General features: G+C 41.0%; 1 protein-coding gene across 1 annotated transcript in view; it reads right to left on the bottom strand.

The window, feature by feature from the left end:
* SYCP2 (synaptonemal complex protein 2) overlaps positions 1–27,764 on the bottom strand; it is a 77,590-nt gene that overhangs the window by 22,126 nt on the left and 27,700 nt on the right. Inside the window, exons 12-30 of the mRNA XM_034786865.1 lie at positions 27,595–27,640; positions 27,264–27,359; positions 26,312–26,372; positions 25,150–25,298; positions 22,261–22,335; positions 20,871–21,026; positions 19,125–19,224; positions 17,668–17,843; positions 15,136–15,214; positions 14,962–15,019; positions 14,560–14,696; positions 14,065–14,441; positions 13,238–13,362; positions 11,656–11,692; positions 7,166–7,239; positions 7,005–7,062; positions 6,123–6,178; positions 5,426–5,474; positions 4,898–5,072 (exon numbers count right to left, since the gene is read on the bottom strand). Coding sequence (XP_034642756.1) covers positions 4,898–5,072; positions 5,426–5,474; positions 6,123–6,178; positions 7,005–7,062; positions 7,166–7,239; positions 11,656–11,692; positions 13,238–13,362; positions 14,065–14,441; positions 14,560–14,696; positions 14,962–15,019; positions 15,136–15,214; positions 17,668–17,843; positions 19,125–19,224; positions 20,871–21,026; positions 22,261–22,335; positions 25,150–25,298; positions 26,312–26,372; positions 27,264–27,359; positions 27,595–27,640 — 2,084 coding nt within the window. The remainder of the gene's footprint in view (positions 1–4,897; positions 5,073–5,425; positions 5,475–6,122; positions 6,179–7,004; positions 7,063–7,165; positions 7,240–11,655; positions 11,693–13,237; positions 13,363–14,064; positions 14,442–14,559; positions 14,697–14,961; positions 15,020–15,135; positions 15,215–17,667; positions 17,844–19,124; positions 19,225–20,870; positions 21,027–22,260; positions 22,336–25,149; positions 25,299–26,311; positions 26,373–27,263; positions 27,360–27,594; positions 27,641–27,764) is intronic.

Below are 27,764 nucleotides of genomic sequence, written 5' to 3'. Positions count from 1 at the left end.
CCTTGAGGAAACGCTTCGTAGTAGCGTGAGCAAAGACAGACGTATCATCAATTTTGTCGTGGAAAGTCGTAATAGCAGTTAAATGGACCCTGATGGAGCTGAAAGAAAGGCCGGATCGCTTAAGGCCCAAGAGATAGTCCAATATAAACGGAAGAGGTACCGAGGTAGGAGAAAGATGTTTGGCAGAACACCAATGTGTGAATCGTTTCCACTTTTGAAGATAGGTCTTGCGAGTAGCTTGCGTTCTGCTATGTAGGAGCACCTCCTGAACTTGTTCGGAGCAATCTAATTCGCGTTGGGAGAACCACGTAGGAACCAGGCCTTGAGGTGAAGCATGGACAGGTTGGGGTGGAGAAAACGACCGTGCTGCTGAGATAGAAGGTTCGGAATAAGCGGCAGGGAGATTGGTGGTTGGGTTGACATTCTGGTGAGGAAGGGAAACCATGGTTGTCTGGGCCACGATGGGGCAATGAGGATCACCTTGGCTCGATCCGTTCGTATTTTTATCAGAACCCTGTTGAGAACTGGTATCGGGGGAAACGCATAGAATAGGTTTCGGTGCCATGAGATCATGAATGCGTCCCCCAGGGAATGTTTGCCCAGTCCTGCTCTGGAGCAGAAATTGAGACATTTCTTGTTCTTTGCAGTTGCAAAGAGGTCTATTGTTGGGTAACCCCAGATGCTGAATACCTCGTGAATGGTTTTGTCGTCTATCTCCCACTCGTGGTCCCATGGGAAGCGTCTGCTCAGTTCGTCCGCTGTGGTGTTCATGATTCCGGGAAGATAAGCAGCTGATACCCGGATGTTGTTCACAATGCACCAATTCCAGAGCTTCATAGCCTCTGTGCACAGCGAATGGGAACGAGCTCCGCCCTGCCTGTTTACGTAAAACATGCAAACAATGTTGTCCGTCATTATGCGTACGTGATGATGTTTGATTAGTGGCAGGAAGTGACGGCACGCGTTGCGAATGGCTCGAAGTTCTAGTACATTTATGTGCAGGGAGGTCTCGGTTGGTGACCATAGTCCCTGTACTGTGTGATGAGACATATGTGCACCCCACCCTGTCATAGATGCATCGGTGGTCAGAATGCGTGATGGAGCCTGTTGAAGAAACGGGACTCCAGAACAAAGGTTGGAGTGGACGGTCCACCAACGTAGCGAGTCTTTGACTGGAGTAGGCAGGGAGAGAGTCTTGTTTAAAGAATGCATATTCGGTTTGTAAACCGTTGCCAGCCACGCTTGGAAGCACCTCATGTGTAGGCGTGCATTCTGGACGACAAAAGTGCACGAGGCCATGTGACCTAGTAGTTGCAGGCAGTCTTGGGCAGTTACCTGAGGGCTGTTGCGAATAGTTGTGGTCAGTTGTTTTATGGAATTGTAGCGATCGGGTGGGAGCGATGCTAGCCCGGTCCGAGAGTCGAGGTCTGCGCCTATGAACTGAAGGTGCTGGGTGGGGCGTAATGTGGATTTGTCTCTGTTTATTTGTAGGCCCAGAGAAAGAAAGCACTCGACTGTGAGTCGTGTGAACCGGAGCGCCTCGTCAAATGTTGAAGCTTTGAGGAGGCAATCGTCGAGGTACGGAAATATTATTACCCCTTGTCTCCTGAGGTGAGCAGTGACTACAGCTAGAAGTTTGGAAAAAGCACGGGGGGCTGTAGATAGTCCGAAGGGGAGTACCCTGTATTGGAAATGTGTGGAACCAAGGGTAAATCGGAGGAAACGTCTGTGGGCCGGATGTATAGTGACGTGGAAATAGGCATCTTGTAGGTCGAGGGCAGAAAACCAGTCGCCCTGCTCCAGCGCTGGGATTATGGTATTGAGGGTCACCATCTTGAACTTTTGCTTTTTTATGAATCTGTTGAGCCGCCTGAGATCGAGGATTGGTCGCCATCCCCCATTTTTCTTCTCCGTTAAGAAATAATGGGAGTAAAAACCCTTCCCTCTGTGTCGCTCTGACACGATTTCTACTGCTCCCAGATGAAGGAGATGTTGCACCTCTTGGAGGAGTAGCTGCTCGTGAGAAGGGTCCCTGAAGAGGGACGGGGAGGGTGGGTGGGTGGGAGGTAAGGAGAGGAAGGGGATGACGTATCCAATTGTAACTACCTCTAAGACCCACTTGTCGGAGGTAATCTTCCTCCATTGTTGGAAAAAAGGTCGTAGGCGGTGTCCAAAGATTGGTGTGCCGGCTGAAGTGAGGGCATTGCTTTCTAAACCCTCGACCAAGTTTTCAAATCTGCCTATTAGCTGGTGGGGGTTGAGGCGCCCCTGTAGAGTTTGGGCGACGTCGCTGGAATCTTGGTCGTGGACGTTGCGGCTGTTGCTGTTCCTGCGGTCTATGGGAAGGTTGTGTAAATGCGGGATAACGTGGCCGGGGGTATGGTTGGTATCGATATTGTCGTCTTCTTGCCGTAGGTGTCTGGAGACCTAAAGACCGGAGGGTTGTTCTGGAGTCTTTCATTGAATGAAGCACTTCATTCGTGTTAGAAGCAAAGAGTTTGTCACCGTCGAAGGGAAGATCTTCAATTGTGTTCTGAACTTCGCGAGGAAAAAAGGAAGAGGAGAGCCATGAGCCCCGTCGCATGACTATCGCTGTAGCGGTAGATCTCGCCGCTGTGTTGGCTACATCGAGGGCTGCTTGGAGAGCGGTGCGTGAAATGGCTTGGCCCTCAGAAACTATAGCTCTGAACTGTTGTTTTCTTTGTTCTGGAATGTCATCAATAAAGTCCATTAACTTATTATAGTTTTTATGGTCGTATTTTGCCAGGACTGCAGTATAATTAGCTATGCGAAATTGGAGGGTGGAGGATGCATAGACTTTGCGACCAAACAGGTCCAGTCGTTTGCTATCCTTGTTAGGTGGGGCAGAACGAGAATACTGTTGTCTAGCCCTCTGGTTCGCAGCGTCCACTACCAATGAGTTTGGTGCTGGGTGGGTAAAAAGGAATTCAGAGTCCTTTGGAGAAATAAAATACTTCTTGTCCGCTTGCTTGCAGGTAGGTAGGCTTGTTGCTGGAGTCTGCCAGATGGACTTAGCGGGTTCTAAAAGGGCTGCGTTAATTGGAAGTGCCACTCTGGAGGAAGAAGGGGGCTGTAGGATGTTCGTTAGCTCATGCTGTTGTTCGGGAACCACTTCCAGGTTAATGTTCAGGTCACTAGCAACTCTCTTAAAGAGGTCCTGGAATTTTGTATATTCATCAGAGGGAGTGGGAGGAAGGGGAAGTAATGCTTCCTCCGGTGCTAACTCCGGATCTGTTGGACCAGGAGAAGGGCTAGGTTTATCCTGGGAACGTGGCTGTGATGCCAGGCGTCTCGTGTCACTAGCATATGCATTAGGAGACGGCACTGGATCAGTGTTGCGCCTGGTCGAATGGCCACGGGGCATGTGTTCCCGAGGGTATGATGTCCATGGTGTCCAGTATTGCCATGGTGGCGGGTAGGGCATAGGTGGTGCCATCCAGGGGTTCATCCCCCAAGGGGCAGGGTCCTGAGAGTGGGATGAGGTAGTATTTCCATAACCCTTATTGCTCTGGGTCCGGGGCTGGGAGTCATGATATGGGGAAAAAACTCCCTGTGGATCTGCTTCCTCCTCACTGGAGGAAAACTGCTCAGATCCTGACTCAGGCATCGAAACAGAATATGCATTCATGAGCAGAGACTGCAAGGTAGGTGATACTAGCAGATCAGCTGTCTGAGTAAAATGAGTGAAAGCAGCTCCTGCGGGAGATGAAAGCTGAGCCGACAGAGGCTGCTGCACAAGAGCATTCCTGCGATCGGGGCTTCTGGCTGTGATCTGTGTGTCAGAATGCCCCGCAGGCGTCGGTGCCGCGGTCGGTGCCGGGCGAGAAATGTCAGGCTGCCTCGGGTGAGGCGTGCTGTGGAATGTCGGCACCGTCTCATTCGCGGTGCCGAACGGTGCCGTCCCTGAGGCAGGCAACTGGAAGCCTGATGCCTCGGCGCTGAAGCCTCAGGCGGCTTTTGCGCTGTTCCGGAGGAGCCTGGCTCATGAAAATTGCTGAGGCGAGGAATCACAGGCAGAGAGATCGTTGATCTGCCTGGAGAAACTTTATGCCTCATAGTCTTGCTCGGTGAGGAAAGGTGCCCCTTTTTCGTAGGCTTCTTGAGCTTTTTTGAGGGGGGGGGGGCTGTGTCGGGTAGCGGAGCCGGCTTCAATGCCTGGGTCTGAAACTGACCCGATAGATTTTTGAAGCAGGAGCAGTTTGAGTTTAAGCTCCCTGTCTTTCCGTGCCCTGGAGCTGAGTTTACAGCAGTGGGCACATTTTTGGGGAATGTGAGCTTCCCCCAAACATTTTATACACTTTGAGTGCCCGTCCGATGAGGGGGATAGCTTCCTTACAAATAGCACAGCGCTTGAAACCGGTGGAGCCCGGCATAGCCGCGGCTGACAGGAAATTTTTTTTTAAGATAAACTGGGTAAGTAACTATTTTAACAGAGAAAACTGACAGAAAAACTGGTTTCTAAAGGATAATTAAGGCAATAGTGAAGGATTCTCTAATGAGTCTGCTGAGCTCCGTCTCAGGCCGGGGACGGTTGAGAAGGAACTGAGGAGACCGGCCACGCATGCGTTCTATTACCCTAGAGTCACAGCGGGGGGGGCAGATTCTGAGCATGCGTGGCCGCTATGAGTACTGCTGCAAAAATCTCCGGGCGAAGGCGCAGGGACGCACCAACACCTGTAGTGGAGCACCCACAGGGACATCTCTCGAAGAAGAACCTAGACTGATTGCCCTCACGGGACCACAGGTGCAGTTACCATAAACTGAGACACACTACACACAACATATATTATGCATAGCAAATATAATTAAATAATTTAAAAACTATTTACAGGTAAGTGAAACGCAGTCCCTAAACGTTCAACAATTAGTTTCTTACTTGCTTCTATACTTTTAGATTTCTTCAGATTTTTAGTTCTGCTGTAGTCTATTAGTTGGGGTTTAGGTTTTCTGCTAGACTCTCGTAGCCAACTGATATCTGTCTTGCTGTCATCACCTCTGTATTCTGTGTCAGTGTCACTAAAGAGATGCTTCTTATTTTTATTAGTTCTATTCTATAAAACAAACAAAAATGGTTAAAGGTCATTTATTTCTGTTTAGATTTATAATACAATTTTTACCTAAAAGTATGTGGTATTTCTAGAGATAAGAAGCATTTGAGCTACAAAAGTCAACTCTAAAGGCCTATCTTTACAAGAGTTTTCACAGTATTAAATTCAATAACTTCGGGCTGCTTTAAATTATGTCAAGGGGCAGTTGCACCTCCATTCAAGTAAACCATGTGAGTGGAAAGATGGCTTACAGATTTTATAATTCTTTGTATAATTTTAAGGAAAAATAATTGTTATTTTCCATACTGAAAATCTGGTCTTTTTAATATCAGTTTCCCTGAGTTTAAGAAACTTACTTTATTATCTACTTTTTTCTGGATGGTACTTTTGCTTTCATCAGGATTCCTTAAACAAAGATATTTACATTAATAAATACATCCATAGCTGAAGACATCTGCTGGGTTTATTGTCATCTTTCTGCTATTGGTATGTATGTGTGTGGGAGGGGAATTATGAGGCACATGCACTTGATCTCTTTTTGGCAAGTTTGGAGACCACAGTTCACTTTCAAATCTAACATGGCAGCCTCTTAGTTTCAGGCAAACAGGGACACCCAACAACAACTAGACATACTGCAACCATTAGGTTGCCTCCCCAGAGTGCTCCATGAGGAAGCTCTCTTCATTAGTAAATACCACACATTAAACTAATCTGATGAAAATGAAAGGATTAGGGAGAAATTTGCCAAAGGAAAACAGTTAAACAAACAAACAAAAAACAACCAAAACCAAAATGCAGCTGAGGAAGCTATTGGAGCTGCCTTTACTTGCCGAAAAAAGGAAAATAAATGATGAAGTTATGCCAGCCCACTTTACAGGGAAAGTGAGACAACAGTGTTTTTTTCCGGTTTATATCTATTGGAAGGACTTGCACCTGCTATCTTGATTGGCATAGGGGGATGTTGGAGAATGCAAACAAAACTATTCATTAATACCATCCTTAAGGAAAACATATTTTTTTTTAGATTATAATAATACAATGCAACATTCTTACTTTTTTCCTGTCAGATTTGTACTAGCCTTCAGGTTAGTAACATGTAATTCTTGGCCCTAAAATGTAAGTACAAATAAATGAGAAATAATTGCAAATGTATCTTCCATGATATATATACACAATACATTAGTTATTCATGCAAAGAGTAACATTAAGCCTTTTTTACTCCAAATACAAAATTTCTTCTTTGCAATAATTTACAATGGTCAATTTACACATTAAAGAATATTTCACATCTTCTCTTTGAATATTTTAATGCAAACTTCCCAGATTTCACATAAATAACGTTACTATTTTTATATGCATATTTTAAACTTTTTCTTAAGAGTTATAAATTGGCCCGTATTCTCCAATTGGTACTTAGAAAGGTATGCAACTACATCATCGTTTCTGGTAAAGACAGAGCTGGTAGCAGAGTGGAAAAGCTAGAGGATGGATCTGCCAGATTTCATGGCACCGAGAGCTAGTTTCCATGAATTTCCACTCTTCTCCCTTTCAAAAGGCTTAGAGCATGTCTAAACCCATAAAATATATACAGAGGAGGAGGTGGTGCTCCCCCTTATAACTTTCAGCCCATTGTTTAAAAAGCATTCACCCGTGATGTGGGAGACCTAGGTTCAATTTCCTACATTTGCCTAATGTGGAGCAAAGACTTGAACCCATGTCTTCCACTTTCTATGTGAGTGCCCTAACCACTGTGCTATTAGGTATTCTGGGGTGAGTCTTTCTCAGGACTTGTCTACATTGCCCTACAATTGGGACTACAAGGATGTGAACAGCAGTGCACGCCACAGTGCTGCGCTGTAACTCCCGTGTGTGAATGCTGCGGGCACGAACTAAAAGGTTCCTAGTTTGCATTAATGTAGTCTACTGGAATCTTACTCCAAGCTTTATCGTAGGTTCATCAAATCCACTTAAGTTAAAATTGTAAACATCATCCCTGTCAAAACAGATACAAATAAAGCTTTAGTTAGTGAATCAAGGAATATTCTTAATATAATTGGATATTAAAACATTTTCAAACAAAATTACTAGATACTTACACAATATGTCCTGTAGTCATATTAAGCACAGCTCTAGTTTTTACGTTTCTACAGCTTCTATTCTGAACTTTTTCCTATACATACAAGAAGAGTTACACAGGTCTAATATTCAAAATATGTTCATCTATAGTCATCAATACATCAGCAAGTTCTTTAACAGAAGCATGGGTGATAAATTAGTTGCTTTTGACTCTAAATCTCGCTTAACTTACAATATTCAAATATGGTATTAGGCGTCAAGGTTGCTGGAGGTGAAATATTTTTAGATATAAAATCATCATCTGTGGCCCTTAAAAATCTCATGGTACTTATTCCAAAAATAACAGTGTTGGTTTCTGTACCAAGCACAAATTCCATTTGAGTAATGTGTTTTCCTACTTATTCTCATATATTTTGATCTGGATAAAGTATTCTTAAATGTATCTTTTAAAATGCTGTATAGTGTTGCTATGCATATCGTGGAAGAATGAACTTCAGTCATAAATTAAATGATCCCGTTATATGCTATGTGGTAAGGGCTTGTCTACATGAACATTTAGTTCACATCAAGAAGGGTGTGAATCTACCCCACACTAGCCCGCTGCATACTAACTGTCCATGAAGACCCTACTGATGCACGCTAATCATTCCTTAGTGAGCTTTGATCACTCCCTTTTCAAAACAGGTAGATCAAAAGGATGTGAACATCAAAAGGTAGATCAAAGCACACTAAGGAAAAAAATGGTTACTCACCTTCTCGTAACTGTTGTTCTTTGAGATGTGTTGTTCATGTCCATTCCAATCAGGTGTGTGCCCACGCATGTGCCCGGGAGCCGGAAGATTTTCCCATAGCCACATCTGTTGGGTTGGTCTGGTCTGGAGTCGCGCCTTCATGGCGCTCAATATAGAGCCCTATTGACCCGCCACCCCCTCAGTTCCTTCTTCTCGGCTACTCCAACAGAGGGGGAAGGAGGATGGGTATTGGAAGAACAACAGTTATGAGAAGGTGAGTAACCGTTTTTCTTCTTCAAGTGCTTGTTCAAGTCAACTCCAATCAGGTGAATCACAAGCCCAAGTTTAGGTGGTGAGGTCGGAGTCTTCCACTGATTGAAGCACTGCTTGTCCAAAGACCGCATCGTCTCTGGCCTGCTGGGTAATTGCGTAGTGTGTGGCGAAAGTATGGATGGAGGATCACATCACCGCCCTGCAGATTTCCTGAGTGGGAACCTGAGCGAGGAACGCTGTTGATGAAGCTGAGCCCTGGTGGAGTGCATAGTGATTGGAGGTGCAGGAACACCTGCCAGATTGTAGCACTCATGAATACAGGATGCTATCCATGACGAGATGCATTGTGACGACACAGGCTGACCTTTCATTCTGTCCGCCACTGACACGAATAACTGGACCGATTTTCTGAACGGTTTCGTTTTCTCAATGTAAAAAGCTAGTGCCTGTGGACCTCCAGAGAGTAGAGCCTCCACTCCCTGCCACTGGAATGAGGCTTAGGGTAGAATGTTGGGAGAAAGATGTCCTGGTTGATGTGAAATGCGACATAACCTTCGGGAGGAAAGCTGGGTGGGGCCTGAGCTGAAGCTTGTCCTTATAGAACATGGTGTAGGGAGGCTCTGATGTTAGGGCCCTGAGCTCAGACACTCTCTTGGCCAAGGTTATTGTTACCAGGAACACTACCTTGTAAGAGAGGTAGAGCAGGAAGCATGTTGCTGATGGTTGAAAGGGAGGTCCCATGAGCCTAGAAAGGACCAGGTTGAGGTCCCAGGCAGGGACACACTGACGGACGTTAGGGTATAGCCTGTCGAGCCCTTTTAAGAACCAGCTGACCATAAGGTTAGCAGGTGTTATAAGAATACCTGCTGATGATGGCCTGCTGGTTCAAAATATAGACCTGAAGACCCCCTGTAGAGTAGACCTTTCTCCTGACAAGGTCGAGTTGCTTAGCCTCCCTGTTTTTAAGGGAGGGCTCCTAGAAACCCTGCCACTCATCCTGATTAGCAGCGTCCACAACAAGAGAGTCGGGAGGTGGGAGGAGGAAAAAAGTTTGTACCCCTTGGAGGGCACGAAAAAATGTCTCTCGCTGTGCTTGGCAGTGGGTGGCAAGGAAGCTGGGGGTCTACCACAAGGTCTTGGTGATATCCACAATAGTCTTAAGTGGTAGGGTAATACGAGAAGGACCTGAAGGGGCAAGGATATCCACCATGGGATCAGCCTCCTCGACCACCTCTTCAGTCTTAATGCCCAAATCTTAAGCAGCTCTTCGCAGCAACTGATGTAGCACTCTTTTGTCCTCAAGTGCTGGGGCTATGGCTATGCCTGCCAATGCCTCGTCTGCAGACGAGGAGGAGGAAGCCCCTATAAGCAGCGGATGCTCCCTGCCATCAGCTCCCAAAGGGTCCTGCGGCTCTTGGGGGGGGGGTCTTGAGAAAACGTTGGTGCTGATGGAGCACCCGTTGATGTCAGGGCTGTCAATGCCCAACTCGGTGTTGGAACGGGCACTGGAGAAACTGATGGTACCGCTGGTGGAGCCGGTGCTGAACCAGCTGCCTGAGCCGACAAAGGTGGCCAGGCCGTTGTCCGTGCCGAGTTCGAAAGAGTCACCAGTGCCGGTGATGGTGCTGCAGCCAATGGCATTAGCGTCTGGATAGGCGCCGAGGCAAGCTGGTCTATCTCGCCTTGAACTCGATAGTCAGCTCCTCCTTCTCCAAAAGCGGTAGAAGTCAGACTCTGACTCTGAGGTCTCCGAGATTGAAGACCATGGAGGAGCTGAGCTTTGGTGCCTCGAGCATCAAGAGTTTGGGGAGCGACTAGGCTCTCTGTCCGAGTGGACTGGTGCCGAAGGTTGTGGAGAGGGGGAATACCTGGACATCATGGCCGGCTTCCCTCTTGACTGCACTTGGGGGTCAGTAGGGCTCTAAATTGAGCGCCATGAAGGTGCGACTCCAGGGGGTGCCCGGACCGACCTGAAAGTTGGGGCTATGGGAAAAATCTTCTGGCTACCATGCGCGTGTATGCGCACACACACCTGATTGGAATCGACACGAACAAGCACTTGAAGAACTTTTAGTGCACATCTGCAGGGACACAGACAATTAGTGTGCAGCAGACTACCGTGGGATAGATTCACACCTCAGTTTGCCATGAAATTAGTTTGTAAAATTTGTCATGAATTTTGAGAATTCCAGCTGATAGGTGTTATATAAGCATCAGTCACTATTATTATAGGTCAGGTGTGGGCAAACTTTTTGCCCAGAGGGCCACATCGGGATTGCGAAACGGTATGGGAGGGCAGAGTAGGGAAGGCTGCGCCCCCACAGCCTGCCCCCCACCCCCCGATTGCCCCTCTCAGAACCCCTGACCCATCAACCCCCCCCCGCTCCTTGTCACCTGACGACCCCCTCCAGGGAACCCCGCCCCTAACTACCCCCCGGAACCCTATTCCCTATCCAACCCCCGCTGCTCCCTGTCTCCTGACCGCCCCCTCCTGGGACCCCCTGCCCCAACCGCCCCCCTGGGACCCTCCTCATTCACCTCCCCCTCCCAGCCCCTGTGGCCCTGAGAACATGGGCGGAGGACTCAGGAGGAGCAGGGGCAGCCACGCAGCTGGAGAGAAGCAGCGGTTTCCCCTTCAAAGCGCTGCTTCTCTCCAGCCAGCTGCGCAGCCACCCAGTGCTCCTCCTGAGTCCTCTGCCCGCGTTCCCACCACCCGCACCGCCCCCCTGCTCCCCTACCCCCGCAGTGCAGCCCCGCCCCCCTGCAGGGGGTGCGCCGGTGCTGAGCTGCCTGAGTGCCCGACCCTGGGTCCCCCTGTTGATGGGGGGCCCGTGCTAGGGCACCCTGTGTTCATTGGCAAATCTGCCCCTGAGCCACGCCGCCCGGCCAGAGCCAGCCATGCTACCGGCACAGCGAGCTGAGGGGGAGGGGGAACAGCAGGGAAGGGACCGGGGCCAGCCAGGAGCGCAGGGGCTGGCCAGGATGGCCCCGTGGGCCGGATGTGGCCCGTGGGCCATAGTTTGCCCACCTCTGTTATAGGTGGTACTATTAAGGAATCATATTAAGCGTTATTGAATAGCTATAAAAACACACCAACACATGAACTGTGAAGAAATAAGGTGGGTAGGTGCTGCAATGTACCAGTTTTGGATGTGATGTTAAAATTATCGTCCCATAAGCCTGTCACTCTTGGATATACAGATGGAGATGCAAATTAAACAGTCCATTATCATTTTTAAAAATGACTGGGAATAAACCCTGTGACTTGGCAAACAGTCCTTTTTAAAGAAGAGAGATTTCATATTCAGGAATGCTAGTGAACTATTGCGGAGCATCTACCAACTGCCATATTTTTATATCATTTTATACCTCATTGCTTTCTAAAGTACATTGGGATATTTCAAGTCTGAAAAGTGCTATGATGAACAAGATTTTATCGTAGATTCTAGTAGATTACATCAACTTTCAGATGAAATTTCTATGTAAAAAAACAACAGTAAACATACCTTATTGACTTTGAAACCAGACTTATTTAAACATGACCTAAAAAAAAAAATCAAATACCATCAAATGCATACCAAAAACGTACTTTACTAATATAAATGAAAACCATAACGAGATAAGAAAATATTTGCTTGTATAGTGTATCAGAGTTCTTCAATAACAGATTCTAAGATAACATGTGACTTTATATAGTAAAAATATATCTTAAAATTCTAGTAATTTAGAACGTAGTCTACAAATAAACTGCACAATTATAAGCCAAATCCAAGCAACTTCAATTTTTTTTCCAATAGGCCCAAATTCTCATTACTGCATAAAGCTCAAAAGGTAAAATTATGAAAAGAGTCTAAGTGACTTAAGCCTAAGTCTCATTTTCAAAAGTGAATTAGACCATAAGGGTTAAAGTCCCATTGACTTCCACTGCTTTGGATGAAATTTTTAAACTAAGTGATTTAGGAGCCTAAGAGTGACATTTACATGGAGCCTAAGTGTGAGATTTTTAAAGGTATTTCAGTGCCTAGATATACATAGGGGCCTAGAGGGATTTTCAGACACAGCTAGGTGCCAGACTCCCATTGATTTCAGTGTATTAGGCTCTTAAAAACTTTACCCCAAGTCACTGCTCTTTGTGTAGGTTTGCTGCACTAGAAACAAAGGGCCCAGTTCTCTGCAGGTATAAACGGATACAGTAGTGGGGAGCTACACCCATTTACACTGGTGAAAAATTTGTCCCAGAATTCTTCATCCCCAGGCAGCAACATCTGCACCCCTAACATACTGGGATAGCTAGTGCTGAAAATCTGCCCATTCCAACCCCCAGAATTCCTTCCACTTTTGTTGGAGCCTCTAGCATTCTCCATTTCTGCATAGCAGAAGAGAACTAATTCCAGGGAGAGCAGGGCAGGAACTGCCTGCAAACAAATAGTACTTAGTTCATTCTAAGTTACAAACCCATAACTGCCAAATATCATGAGTTATGATATAAGCATAACCTCAAGTTATTTTGTTTTACTGTTTTCATTTTTAAAAATAATTTTCATAACCAATTTTACAACATATATTGATGCATTTGTTCACAATTAGATAAATATAAAAAATATTTAAATTGTGATTTATGACCTGATTCTCAAAGGTGCTGAGCAACAACTGCTCCCACTAAGTCAATCGAAGATGCAGGGATTAAGCATCTCTAAAGATCACACCTTTATGTGATTAAGTTTACATACAACCAAATTACTGTAGTCTTCCTCTGCTAGTGCTCTAAAAATAAAAGTACAGGCAGCACTTTAAAGTTGTAGCTTAGGCTGGAGCTCAGACTCTGTCTATACAGCTATTTTTAGAGCCCTAAAGCGAGCCCAAGTCTATCAACTTGGGCTGGGAGACTCGCTTCAAAATCCTTACTCAGACTGGGAGTAGCAGCCTAGCTGAGCTTGTCCTCCACCTTCTCACACAGATTTATGATCTGGATAAACCTATCTAGGCTGCATAGGGGCTTTATGTGTTCTTTCTTCTTTGCAAGTGCACAAGGAAGTAAGTCACAATCAAGCTGTTCAAAGTATTATAAGAAAACAATTTATACCATACCTGTTATTAGCTAAAAATTCTCTTGCTTTTCTTGCCTGTTCGATATCATCCTTTTGTTTATATCTTTCACTGATTTTACTTATTATTGATTCTATTGGTTCAGCCATTTCTTTAGATTTTGCTTTCTGTAACAACAGACTTTGTAAATAACCTGTTAACTTTGACAGTAAACTTTGTATAATAAAAGGGCAGAGCTGAAGTTTGTGTACAAAGACTCCATGTAGTTGGCACTTGACACCCATGGATCCCTCAGGATTCATCAGGCTTGAGGGCAGCTTTTCCACAGGAAGAAAATCACACCCCTCTACTTGAACAATGTAAGGAAACCTTCACAGAAATTTCCCCACAAAATGACCACAGCTTTCGATGCAAGTGGCAACAATCTGGACATTTTTATCAGTAAGCCAGCTACATCTAATGGACAGAGTTTAAAATCCTGTCTCTGACCCAATATTTAAATAGGGTTGGGCTTGCACTGGGATGTTTCATCAGGGATCTTGATTTAAATTGTAACAGTAACAAGTGCCACCAGAACAAAGGACTGGTTCATATTTTTAAACAAAAGGAACCCCCTGAAATAAAAATAGATTAATATTTTAAATTTTCAGCACAAAACATATACAAATGAGTTACATTTGAAAATATGGTAGAACCCTTATTCATCTGCATTAGTGTAAACTAAATGATGAACAAATTTAGAAATAAGTAGAATTAAAAATATGCTATTGAGGCTATATTAAAATATTGAAAATATGGTAGAGAGAACACTGAAACTATACCATTCCCTTCACTGCTAAGTCGGAGGAACCAAGATGAGAGTCTATCACCATCTCAGATTTTTTATGATTTGTAGTCCCTTTTTTAAGAGAAACATCAACTTCTTCCTTAGAATTTCTGGCCAACACTAATTTCATTGAAGATCCCAGAGATTTTTCAGTCATTTTAGTTGGATAAACTGAATTAAAAGATGTTTCGGGTGTGGTGGGAACTTCTTTTGCCTCTGTACTTAGTATTTTCTGTTCTAAATGGTTAGAACTGTTTAGCGTTTGTCCTCTGTGTCTTATGCAGTTTTCTTCTGTTTTTTCGGTTTCATTTTGTTGCTTCTTTGATATTTTTCTGCTCTGAGCTTGTTGTTTTGGAGAAGTACTTTCAAAGATTGAATAGAAAGCTTTTTGTTTGGCAGCTCTTTCACTGAGACCAGGAACTAATGCAAACAAAAAATAAAATCTTTTTAAGATAAAAACTTGTAAAAAAAAGTTTGAATATAAAAAACTTAATTTGCCATTCATAAATACTTATTACTAACAGGGCATAAGCTTAACCTTGTTGGAATGTATGTCCTGATGATGTACTTCTCTTCTGCTTGTCACACTTTGTTATAAGCTTCTCAGGTACAGAGCATGCCTGTTTTTTCCAGATTTTATTTTCATCAGCAGAACTTTCCAAAAGACCAGGCAATCTACAAAAATAATCCTATTTTATTTACACTAAATTGCAGAAATTTGGTCATTATTGCTAAATGTAACAGGTTTACAAATAAAAACACTGCTGATTAATTAATGTTAATATAAAAATGTAGAGCTGGAAGAGATCTCTGGAGATCATTATCAAAATCTCAGAAATACTCTGGCAATACTTGCACATATAGCTTTCAAAAGATTTTTTTTTTTTTTTTTAAGATAAAACAAATAGTTATTTAGGATTTTTTTTTTTTTAATACTTACAAAGGTTTGTCATTTCTGCCTACTGGCTGAGAATCAGGAACAATATCTAATAGTTCATCTAAATGAAACATATTAAATTTGATATTAAAAATTAATCTTCTCCATTTCTTTTGTAAAAATATGAAAACAGAATGATTTAAAAATAGTATTGTCAAAATTTGCAGAAATACTTACGTAGTGTTTGTTTTTGGCTGGTCTCACTGTCTGCCTCATTTTGTATCATTTCCAAAACTTTTTCAGCTGACATATGCTCCTGAAAAATTACAAAGAATATATTGGCGTGGAGATATACATTGTTACATACAAAATACATTTTATTTAGAATAGAAGTTTTTTTTTAATGTTAGAAAATAATGACTCCCAAAACCTTTCCAGATAGTTTTGCCTCATTTCTGATTCTTGTTTTGCTGGTATTCTGCTGAGTCTCACAAAATACATTGTCTAGTACAGAGCCATATCTACCCTAAAAAGCAGAAGTCAGTAATGTTAAGTAAGGAAGTAATTTTACTATTAAAGAATAAGTTTTGGAAAACTATTTTTCTGACTCTTACAAAATGTTTTTCAGACAGTGTGGTTCTACCCTGAAAAATTATTTTGGATTCCCAAAATATCATTTTTACATATTCATTGTGTCTCAGGAATTTCTATATGACATTTGCTCAAACTGAAGTAACAAGAAGAACAGGAGTACTTGTGGCACCTTAGAGACTAACAAATTTATTAGAGCATAAGCTTTCGTGGACTACAGCCCACTTCTTCGGATGCATATAGAATGGAACATATATTGAGGAGATATATATATACACACATACAGAGAGCATAAACTCTCACACCTATTATCAAACTGTCTGTACTGGCCTAGCTTGATTATCACTTCAAAAGTTTTTTTTCTCTTAATTAATTGGCCTCTCAGAGTTGGTAAGACAACTCCCACCTGTTTATGCTCTCTGTATGTGTGTATATAGATCTCCTCAATATATGTTCCATTCTATATGCATCCGAAGAAGTGGGCTGTAGTCCACGAAAGCTTATGCTCTAATAAATTTGTTAGTCTCTAAGGTGCCACAAGTACTCCTGTTCTTCTTTTTGCGGATACAGACTAACACGGCTGTTACTCTGAAACCTGAAGTAACAAGATGTTTTTTCACCTCCAAGCCCCACAAACTCAACATGGTTCTGACAGTCAGTCAAACTGAGATATTTTCATCTCACACCAGTAAAAGAGATTCTTTAGGGCAAATTATACCTGTAACTACACCAGTGCAAAACCAGTGTCTTCAGGTTAAATACTCAGTTACATCTGTGCAACCCCATTAACCTTTAGTTTGAGGGTCTGATCCAAAGCACAATGAAGTAAACAGGAGTGCTTCCATTGACTTCAATGGGCTTTGGGTCAGGCCATCAGTTTGCAGAAATGTCAATGATACCATATGAAGACAATGGCATTTCACAGATGTAGATGATGCTATTGTTTGTTCCTTAAAATATTTCATAATGACAGTGGAGTTTTAATAAAGTTGAACAGTTCAAGGGATCAAGTATCAGAGGGGTAGCCGTGTTAGTCTGAATCTGTAAAAAGCAACAGAGGGTCCTGTGGCACCTTTGAGACTAACAGAAGTACTGGGAGCATAAGCTTTCGTGGGTAAGAACCTCACTTCTTCAGATGCAAGATGCTTCTTGCATCTGAAGAAGTGAGGTTCTTACCCACGAAGGCTTATGCTCCCAGTACTTCTGTTAGTCTCAAAGGTGCCACAGGACCCTCTGTTGCTCAATTCAAGGGATGGTTTTCCAGAGAATTAGGTGCACAACTAAATTAATGCACAAAATATGCTCATGCAAACTCAGGGATTGTGTATAGAAACAAGCCTAATCCATTTGATCGTGCAACTACCTGATTTGTCCAAACATCTGTAGTAATTGTGTTCACAAAGTAGAAACACAATCGGACAATTAAACTGTCTAAAAATTTGGCACTAAAAATCTTTGGTTGTTGTGTTTTGATAGCATTGCAGAGGTAGAGGCTGGATATAAATAGGCCACATCTTTATCTTCTCCATTTCTTTAGATTTGCATTGTCCTTTAAACTTTGCAGTAAAAATGTGATCACTTCAAAGAAAGTCTGTTTTGCAATTTAAAAATTAATGCATGTAAATATTTTCTGTATTAAATGTCAATAATGTAAAACTATCCTATTAGTCCAAAAAAGCTCATTAACCCTTGAACACTATAGCATATGGGGACTATTACGCTGAGTGAACTGGAGATTCCAATGGATAAAAAAATTGACAGATCGTGTATGAGGTTGGGACAGGAAAAAGCAAGTTTGCCAGAGGGTGAGAATAGGTATGGTCAGCCTTAAGGGATAAAATGCAGATCTTAGAATAATTTTACAGATGCAAGGTGGGTGAGGTATTACCTCACACATCTTGTTTCTCTAATATCCTGGGACCAATACAGATAAAACTGCAAACATAATTGTATAGGTATCCTTGTTTGCCAGTAGGAGTACTGCTCAGTTTTAGCCAGCTGAAAGCTTGAATCTGAAACAAGGCAGGATTTAGAGGAAAAAAAAGGATTTAGCAGAAAAAAAATAATGGAGCTCTACAAGACCACTTTTGTATCAGCAAAAAGCTGGATGAGACTAATAAGTATTATGAAGAAAAGAAAAGATGAAAATGGATTATTCTTTTCTAAAAAAAACCTTACTTTTTCTGCAGCAACATTACGCCTTTTAAGAGAGTCAGCTATAGAAGATATATGTGGTCCAGTATGCTCTAGATCTAAATTATTTATTCCACTCTCAGTTATTCTGGTAATGTTATTTTTTTCAGAAGAGCTCATCATTTGCAAAGGCAGTTTAAAGCGGGCCTTTCGGGGAGTTGCTGAAAACAAACCAGAGACTTGTTAAGTTTACTTTTGTCCATTAAAATTATTGCAATCCCAATGGCATCGCAACATTTAAAGGCTGTTTCTCATCACTATATTCATTTAATAAAGTTTTAAACAATTTTAGCCTAATTCTGATATCACACAAGTGAAAATCAAAAATACTGCCAGTGAAATTAAGGAAGCTACACTACTGGATAAGAAGATAGGGATTTTGTGTACTGAAAGAGGTATGAGTCCTGTGAAAGAGAGTATGTGATCATGTAATTAAAGTCTGTATCATAATGCTTATGCACAGATGAGTCAACCAAAGGTAGCATAGGCATTTAATTCTGGCATTTCCTAATTTTTGAAAGCTTGGCTTTGCAACTTCATTATTCTTTTAACTTAGCTTTGTATGTTATACATAGTATGAGGATACTGTACATTTGAGGGGATTCTGTGAGAAAGCTAAGTCAATAAATGTTCCTTAATCACCAGTTCCTCTCCTGTCACATTTGAGCTCTTACTGATCTTTCTCCTACGCAGCTTCTGTGTAAAGGGAAAGGAGCAAGTGATGGGAGACTGCTAGTGGGTTTGCCAGTGGGAAGATGGTAGATCCTGGAGGTGAGCCAGGAGTGACAAGGGAAAGGTTCTCCCCCACTTCCTCCTCAATCAGTGATTCTCTTCTGAAGAGAATATAAGCAGTTCTAGACCTGGTTTCTTCTGCCCAGAACTACAGTGCTCCCGCACCTCATCAGTCAGCAAGACAGTCAGATTGTTCTTGAAGAGACACACAAAATGCTAGGGAAAAGGTGCTGCTGAATGACTCTCACAAAGCTGGAGATGTGCCTTGTCAAGAAGACCAGAGTAAAGTTTGGTTGATGGGTGTAAAAATGTGATTCACTGTGATTACTGTAGACATTGTACACATTGTGATTCCTGAGAATGCTGCCCAATATCTTTTATATTTGAGTTTCCTGAAAATGATACTTAATATGCCAGTGAAGGTGGAAGAGTTCCTTACAATTTTCGCTTCAGAATCTCTTCAGGTATTTGAGTAGTATGGCATAGAAACTTAAGGATTAAGCATTTGCTGAGGAGATCCCAAGAATAACATTTTAGCCTTGTTTCCATCTCCACAAACATATCATAGTTCATGCCTGATTGTGGTAACATAATGCAAGTGTTAACTACCAGTACATAATGCCTCGGGTAAATAAATTACTTAAATTACAAGTAAAGTACAAAAATTATTTTAAACATATTTTTAACATTAAAAGTAAATATCAACTTACACGAATTGACAAATACCAATGGGCTCCTCAGAGGCAGTCTACCAGTACCTGGGACAATCACTGATGCTTCAGACACTTTCCTTTTAGTAGGTGTAGTAATCTTGAAATGCATAAAAAAAAACCCAATTCATTTTAATACCACAGCTTAGGACACTGTGGGGTTTTTTATATTTCTTGAAGTCAGTCAATATTTTAACTATCAGTACCGCAATTTTTGCACCCTGTGCTGATGGCAATGTTTAAAGTTTTACTTCTCAAATACTAGAGAATAATGTGACATAAAATAATGAGTTTTAATTAGCATGTAATTTGTAACGGAGATCAGGAGTTGGGATTTTATGAAGTAATTCAGCAAGGGACAAATCCTTTTCTCAAGACATAGCACAAGTAACTGGATGATTACAAGGAGTTCCACTTGTGTCAGAATCCATCAAGTAGGCTATGATGCAGCAGTAGAGCCACTCTGTTGCTATATTTGTAACTAAGGCTGCAGAACCACTGTGTGGAATAATGACTAGTGGACCGATGTATTCACAGATTCACTGATTCTGTTCCTCCCATGGCCTAGCTTACAGTATCCCCTATGCACAGGAAGATCCACACAGGGTTGTGCTTTGCATACACAAGGGATGCAGATCCTCTTTACAGGCTTCTCACATGCTCACCTAGAGCTGCACTCTGTGTGTGGGTGTATTCATGCACAAGTGTATGTGTGAGAGAGAGAAACCTTACTCTAGTGAGAAATGTAAATATTGAAGGTTATTAACAGACCAGCAAGGGGTTAAAATATACTTAAACTTCCATCTACCACGGGATATGCAAATATGTTAAAAAAATTAAGAAAAAATTCTAAAGATTTTTCTCAGAATTGCAAGGGACCTATTTAAAAATAACATTTTCTATTGCATTAATTTTTAAACCAAAAAGCTAAAAATTCAGAAAGATGGTTAACCTTCAATTATATAGCTTAGTGATAATTAGTATTAAGTTAAGTACCAATGTTGGCATGAGAACAAATGAACATAAACTGGCATCAACAAGTTTAGGCTTGAAATTAAATGAAGGTTTCTAACTATCAGAGGAGTGAAGTTCTGGAACAGCCTTCAAAGGGGAGCAGTGAGGGCAAAAAACCTAACTGGTTTCGAGACTCAGCTTGATAAATTTATGGAGGGGATGGAATGATGAGGTTGCCTACAGTGGCACATAGCCATTCTGCAACTGCTAGTAGCAAATATCCCTAATGGCTGGAGATTGGACACTAGATGGGGAGGGCTCTGAGTTACTACACTGAATTCCTTCCCAGGTGTCCAGCTGGTGGGTCTTGCCAATATGCTCAGGGTCTAACTGATCACCATATTTAGGGTCAGGAAGGAATTTTCCTCCAGGTCAGATTGACAAAAACCCTGGGGTTTTATTTTGCCTTCCTCTATAGCATGGGCATGGGTCACTTGCTGGTTTAAAACAGAGTAAATGGTGGATTCTCTTTAACTTGAATCCTTTAAATCATGATTTGAGGTTTTCAGTAACTCACCCAGGGGTTATGAGTCTATTACAGGAGTGGATGGGTGAGGTTCTGTGACCTTCAAGGTGCAGGAGATCAGACTAGATTATCATTACAGTTGCGTCTAACCTTGAAGTGTATGAACTGCAGTGTAACTACAATATATTAGTCATGGCTCTATAACTAAGAATTTAATTTAATTTTTATTTATGCTAAACTCTTTCTGTTTTGATAAACTTACTTACCTTAGATTGAATATTTTTGCAGTTCTCTTGGTTAGTTTTTATATTCCAATTCCTTTGTTGTACAGGAAGTTGTTGTTTTACAGACTTACTGGATTTCCCTTCCATTCCTGATTTTTCTTTCAAGCAAGGTGACAATTGACTTTCTGGTACAAGAACCTACTCAGTATTTTGGGGAAAATGACATCACATGTAATGTTTAATATTATTTTAAAATAAATAAAAAGCACACAATTCCACAAACCCTCACTTAAATAGTAGCCCTGTTAACATCAGTTAAACTTTTCACATGCAGCATGACTAGACAAGTGGAAGAGTTTGCAAGAACAGGCCCTAATTAATACTGCGGGGTTAATCACTGTTTACAATCTTTTGTATGCGACTCTGGTCCACCACTGCAGCTTCTCTCACGACTGTATTCCTACATGCAAGGTGTGTAGGGGTTTATGTGGAATGTGGCACAAAAAAGTGAAGGGAAAAATACAGAATGAATTGAGACACTAAAAACTCTACTCTGATTGGTTTGCTTTCAAAGTTCCTGACTCAGAATGTTTTAATGACTTCCTCTACAGTTCTCCCCATCCTTACTACATCTGTATATTTTGGCCTTGTCTATACTACATTTTCCTCCTAAAATTTTCCAGTGTTGCTAACGTTGCAAACAATGCACTAGTGAATGTCAGTGGTACTCACCATATTTGCATAGGCCAGCTATAAAAGTGTTAGACAACCTAGTTGTTAAAATGCCAGCAGCTTCTTGGAGCCCCGTCTACAGCATAACTCACACCATTGCTGCCACTGGTGGGAAATTTAAGGAGTGTGGAAGACTAGTGGCTCCAATTCTGGAAAACACTTAAACATGTGCTTATGTCCATTCCTATTCAGGAAAACATCTAAGTGCTATCCTGAGTATGGATAGTTTACTGAATCGTACTCATTGTTATCATAGCCACTCAGTGTGTTTTCTTTGCATAGATTTTGTCTAAACAGCTTTATGATTTGCATGTTGCTGCAGCATTTTGAAAAAATAAATACAAGATTTCTATTTAAGAAAACAAAATAAAAAAAGTTTGTTATGTTAGTTATCTATTTTCCAACCATTTACTATCTGCCTTAAAAACCCCTCTGTTCTTACAGTGATTTATAACAACCAAACTGGCTTATAATCAAGAGAATTGCTGGCTATTGGAGAACATCAACATAAGAGAAATACCATGTTAAATGTCTTTAGGTTGGATCATGATCGCTATAACCAACAGAGAAATCCATCTAACAAAATGCACCATTTATGGCAGCTTCTCTCAACTGTGTAAGGCCCCTGAAAAGACACATGATTTGGGTCTGAAAATCCTCATGATTAAAATAATTTCCCAACCAGAACTGTGTAATGTACCTGTGATCCACTTTCATCAAAAATTATATGTACTGATGTTTTGGCAACTGATGTGGCTTGCTTCTTGGTAAATCCCTACAAAACACAAATAATTAATGTAAAATACACACTTGCTCTACCTTCTAATCTTTCTCATCTTTTTATATGAATCACAAATAAAACATTAAGTCCATAGGGTTATATAATCCTCAACTGAGGTTACTCCCACAAACCTCATGGAAGAATTCATAATAAACTCATCTGGTGCAAAGATCTTTTGCACCAGATGAGTTTATTATGAATTCTTCCATCAGATGGCGCTTAGGGAAGAGCAGTTTGCTAATCCACACAAGTAACAGGGAGTTTAGTTCTTCAAACCAGCAAATCTTAGGATATCCAGAGACACATGACCATCTATGTGGAGTCCCACAATGGCTTTGGGTCACAGAAACTTCTGGCTTCTTGGCAGCAAATTCTCCTGGTGTGGTTGTGCTGTCAGGGATTCCTCTGGAAGCCACTGGTACTAGAATTCCCCTTATGGGATGTTCCGCATCATGGAGGCGGGTGAGGTTCATTAATGTCCTGCTAAAGAATGCACTATTATGTTCACAGAAAGCCCGCTACTTTATGGGAGAGGTGATGTAGACAACATCTGTTGTACCATTCTTTCTCTTCCCCAACTCAAGGATCCCAAATCCTACAGAGGGACTTTTGCAAGGTTGAGAGAAAGCCACCAAAGCAGCACTGTTTCCTACTGAGTCTCCCCCCACCAGGATTTGACTGCTTTCATTCCCTCCATCTGCAGAGAAGGATGGGACAATATGGTCCAGGATTTGTATTGCAAGCATGTTGGTCCACATTCACTTGTAAGAAATGTGGTACACTGAAATACATGACAATGAAAAGAATGAGAATGAAGTTCAGAAGGAATCTCTGGAATCTTTAGAAAGGCCTTTTCTTATCTAAGAAAGAATAAAACCAAAATGGACAAAAAAATTTCACCACAGGGATTCCAAATTGTTGTATGTATTTAAATAATCTGGATAGCCTATGAAGCCGATTAGGCAAGGTTAACATGTAACTGAGATCATAGGTGCCAACAGGGAAAAAATGGTAGGTGGCAGCCTCCCTATTAACTCCCCCCAGCGGGCCTCGTGGATAAGGACCTTCCCTTCCTTCCAGCGCCTCCCGCCTGTTGCAATCAGCTGTTTCGCAGTGTGGCTGGGAGGGAGGGGGGAGGAGTGGGGATGGGGCGTAACTGGGTGGGAAGAGGCGTGGTGGGGGTGGAGTGAGGGCAGGAAGAGGTGGAGCGGGGCCTTGGAGGAAGGGGTGGAGTGGGGATGGGGCCTGGGGCAGAGCCAGGGGTCGAGCACCCCCTGGCAGTTTGAAAAGTCGATGCCTGTGATTGGGATGCTGTAAATATTAACAGCTTTGCTACTGCATCATAAATCAGGTATTTCTGGAAATATTCCTTTCCACTGTTGCCCTGTGTGCATGAATTTAAAAAATCAATACTGAAAAATAAAGCTCCAGCTCTCCCTGGCGCAAAAAGTGGTTGATTATGGTTTTTTAATCCTGATCAATTGAGATAATGGGCATTTTGTTCATTAATAAGAAGCTCAGTTCCTCATTCATTTTTTTAGCCAGAAGTTTTGGCAGTTGGGGAGACTTTTAGAAGAGACCTACTTTAAAAATTTGCTTCCAGATGGAGTACTTGTGTATTTGGTTTTAGTCTACAGCAAACTCTTATGGCCAAACTGTAAATGCCTAGAAGTGGGGAAAGGACTGGCTGACTAAGAGAAAATATCATAACATAGGATATCAGATCTAGGGCATTAGTGACTAAAAGTAGCTAGCATCCCTTTGTTGTTTTATAGCCTACGTGAAATAAATTGAAGATCGTAGTGTAATTCCTAGTAGATAGGTGTCCACATAATAAAAAGATAATCATCATGATTTAGTAAAGATGACATAGACTGAATGGCTTGGAGAGTGAGCTAGACTTGCACCTCCAGATCAGACTGAGCTGAGGCATACTGAATACATAGGTTTGTATTGCTTCTGCGTGACAGAGCGCTAGGTATGAAACCCAGAGTCAGCACTCCGTTCACAGCAGCTGCAATCAGGCAAAGCAGATTGGAGTTGACAAGGCAGACCTGTGCCTAATTTGTGAATGGGGCAGGGCAGAAAGGCTAATTAAACCATTAGCCAGAGCCCACAAATAGACACAGAAAGGAAGTGAAAAGGGAAGAAAGCAAGTAGTGAAGGGAAGAAAGAGATTGCTCTCCCCCTGCTTGTAAAAGCACTAGATATGGTGGGATTCAATTATAAATAAACTGCACAAGGTGTTGAACCAGCACAAGGGTCTCTATGTGATTTGTAGACAAGAGTCAGAAGGAGGCCCTGTTACATTCTGAATTAAACTAATTATTTGGTTTAACATTAATTCAGACCCAGATTAATAGAATGGAAAAAGGTCCCTGTTCAAAAAGACAGTACCTAGTAGCTAGTTTGCATGCACAATTACTAGGGTTGTGCTCATAACAGTGGTAAATACACAGTTAAGTGTCCATGTGAATGCATTTGCTGCCTTTGCATGCATCCAATTGCACATACATTTTTTCAGACACACAATACTATAAATCTTCGTCTCAACCTCTAGCATCTCCAATTAAACTCCCATTATAGCCCATTAAATTCAATTGCAGTATATTTTAAAAGATGTTAACCCTTAACAGAAAAGCTTACAATGGAAATGCTGGAGCATCTATTGTGAAAATGTTAGCAAGCATCTCAATACATAATAAGTATCAATAAAGAAACCATTTTAAAATAACAGATCCACAGTGGAATCTTTTTTTTCCCAGCTGGACAGAAAATGCTGAAAGAGGAAGAAAATTTCAGTCTTACCTTACATTTATTCGTACCATAAACCTTTCTGGCCACTTCCATGATTTCCAAGACAGGATCAAAATATAGGAACATTTGCTCCCCTTCTTGATTACCCACAGTTACTGGATTTTTTAGAATTATTGTTAGTAACTTCTTTGACTCTTTTTCTGTATAAAGATGAAGCATTCATTAGGCTTCAAACACTTCTTGTTTAGCATTGAAAGAACATGAAACTCAGTTGAAATGTAGCGTTCTCTATTTGCCTACCTGCTGCTCTCTAATCAAAGCTAAACCGGATTATATTTAAATGAAACAATTTAACGTTCAACTGTAAGAAAAATAGTTATTTTTCTAACAAATAAAGTACTTTAACCTTCAAAAATGTATTTAAAAAGATATTTACTCTGTTTTCAGACTAATTAATAAGTACTGTAGAAAATAGGATTTAATTCTTTACATTTTTTATAATGTTCTGGAAAAAGGGCCAGATTATTCACTGTCTTGAAGTTCGTGTAGCTGGTAACACCTGTGTAAAATGACAAATGGGTGTAAAATACTGACAATGTTATACATGAGTAGAGAATTCCAATCTGATAATATTTTGCACCCATTTTGTAAAGGTTTAAGTGACTACAAGGCACTCAAGAAATCAAGCCCAATTAATATTTATATTCACTTTCACAATAATTATAATAGCAGAACAAGTTAATTTTATTCTCCCAATAAAATCCTTGCAATACCATTATATTTTCCAAAATTTTGCAATAATTTCATAAATCAGGATTCAAAGAGTTTTATAATGCATCACTCTTTCATGCTGTGGGATTTTCCTTAATATGTTTATAAGTAATTTTATAACATTTATAATTATAATTAATTATGCAAATAAATCATAATTAGCCACTTGTGGACAGTCACCCAAAATATGTATGCAGCTGTGGTAACTGCACAAGCAAATTAAGCATGAATTTTGCAGAGCAACTGCGCAACTAACGACAAATCAGTACCCATATAAATGCATGGATTTGAAGTTCTTGAAAGCAATGAGAATTTTACTCATTTAAGAACTGAGTAAGGACTTTAGGATTTGATCCATAGTAATTCAGAATACAAAATTAATTTATAGTTAGGCAGACAGAATAATTCAGGAGTAAAAGAATACATTCATGTGTGTCAATACCTTCAAGACTGTACATTTCTACCTCTTCTTCAGGTATGCTGACTGTTTCCCATTGATGATCCTCAAACAAAAAACAAGATGTTTTGAAAATAAAAACTCATGTTAAATGATAAATTAAATGTAAACGTGCATTATTACAATTATTCTTTAACTATAACATCCTGGAACATCAAGACATTTGTGACAGTTTTTTTATTGAGATTTCAAATCCATCAATTCAGAACAAACTGGAATGGATGGAAATAATGTATTCTGAATGAAGGAGCTGAAATGCAGAAACTAAAATTCTATAAAAAGAAAGATATTTCTCACATCTGAACACTCAGACTCACCAGTACAAGAACTTATATCTGGCAACAGTGTGAGTGACATTTCCAAAGATGAAACCAGAACATTTGATGCCTCATTCAGCAATGAACAGCTGCAAATTAGATTCGGAAGGGAAATTCTTAGTTTTAAAAGCCTCTAATTTTTACTATTCTGAAATTGTACACATCTGATGTGTACAAAAATGTAAGGAATTTAGCAAGTGAAAGAATCCCAACTGAAGTTGAACTGATGTGTTATGGCTGAACGACCAGTAATGCCACTGCCTATCTGAATGAGGACACACAAGAACAGATTTTCAAACAACTTAGGCATAGAACTGCACAGGAAATTGTGCGCATAAACATATTACAAAATGTGGGCCACAATTTCCAAGTATGTAAAAACCTTGTTGAATAATGCCGTAAATTGGTACTTGCCATTCATTTTCTGTTAATATGTATGTTTTAAGAATAAGCGAGATACCATCTATGTATTTCCACTTAGCACTTATTTTAAAATGAACTGTACTGGTTTGCAATTCGCTCTCCAATTTCACAATAGTGCTGAGAACATCTCTTTTCAGGCTGATTGTTTTGTTTGGAAAAAGAAATATTTTCCATATGGTCAGGGAAAGTTAGCTTACTTCATCATCTGCTGCAACATAGAAGGATATACTTCGGCTACCAACATTAAAATCAATCCAAAATTCGTCAAGATTTTCATCCAAAGGTATCTGTAGCTAAAATATATTTTAAAAATTAACTTAGGAGGAACAGGAGGTTCTCAGAATAATGTATTATAACACAAAAGTAAGTAATTTAAACAAACCATAAATACATACAAGATGTCTGTAAAGCACTTTAAAATAATCTTTGTTTTACTCTGTGTATTCCGAATTGTTCTCTACTTACAGAACTATACATCAGTTGTATTAAGGGAAAATCTATACAATTCACAATGAAGTTGTAACTTACCTCATATTTATCAAGGATTGCTGACAAACAAGGATATGTAAAAACTCTATAAGAAAAATATCTAGTAAATCTTTTTGCAAAATTATTTACATTACTTTATACCTAGACTAGAACAACATAAAAATAATGGATTAGTTCCCCTCCCCTCTGCCAAAATATTCTATTTCAGA

Source organism: Trachemys scripta, chromosome 12 (genome assembly GCF_013100865.1).
Source record: "Trachemys scripta elegans isolate TJP31775 chromosome 12, CAS_Tse_1.0, whole genome shotgun sequence".
In the NCBI taxonomy this organism is placed as follows: domain Eukaryota; kingdom Metazoa; phylum Chordata; order Testudines; family Emydidae; genus Trachemys; species Trachemys scripta.
Note: the sequence above shows the minus strand (reverse complement) of the source record. Positions and strands in the feature narration are given on the sequence as shown.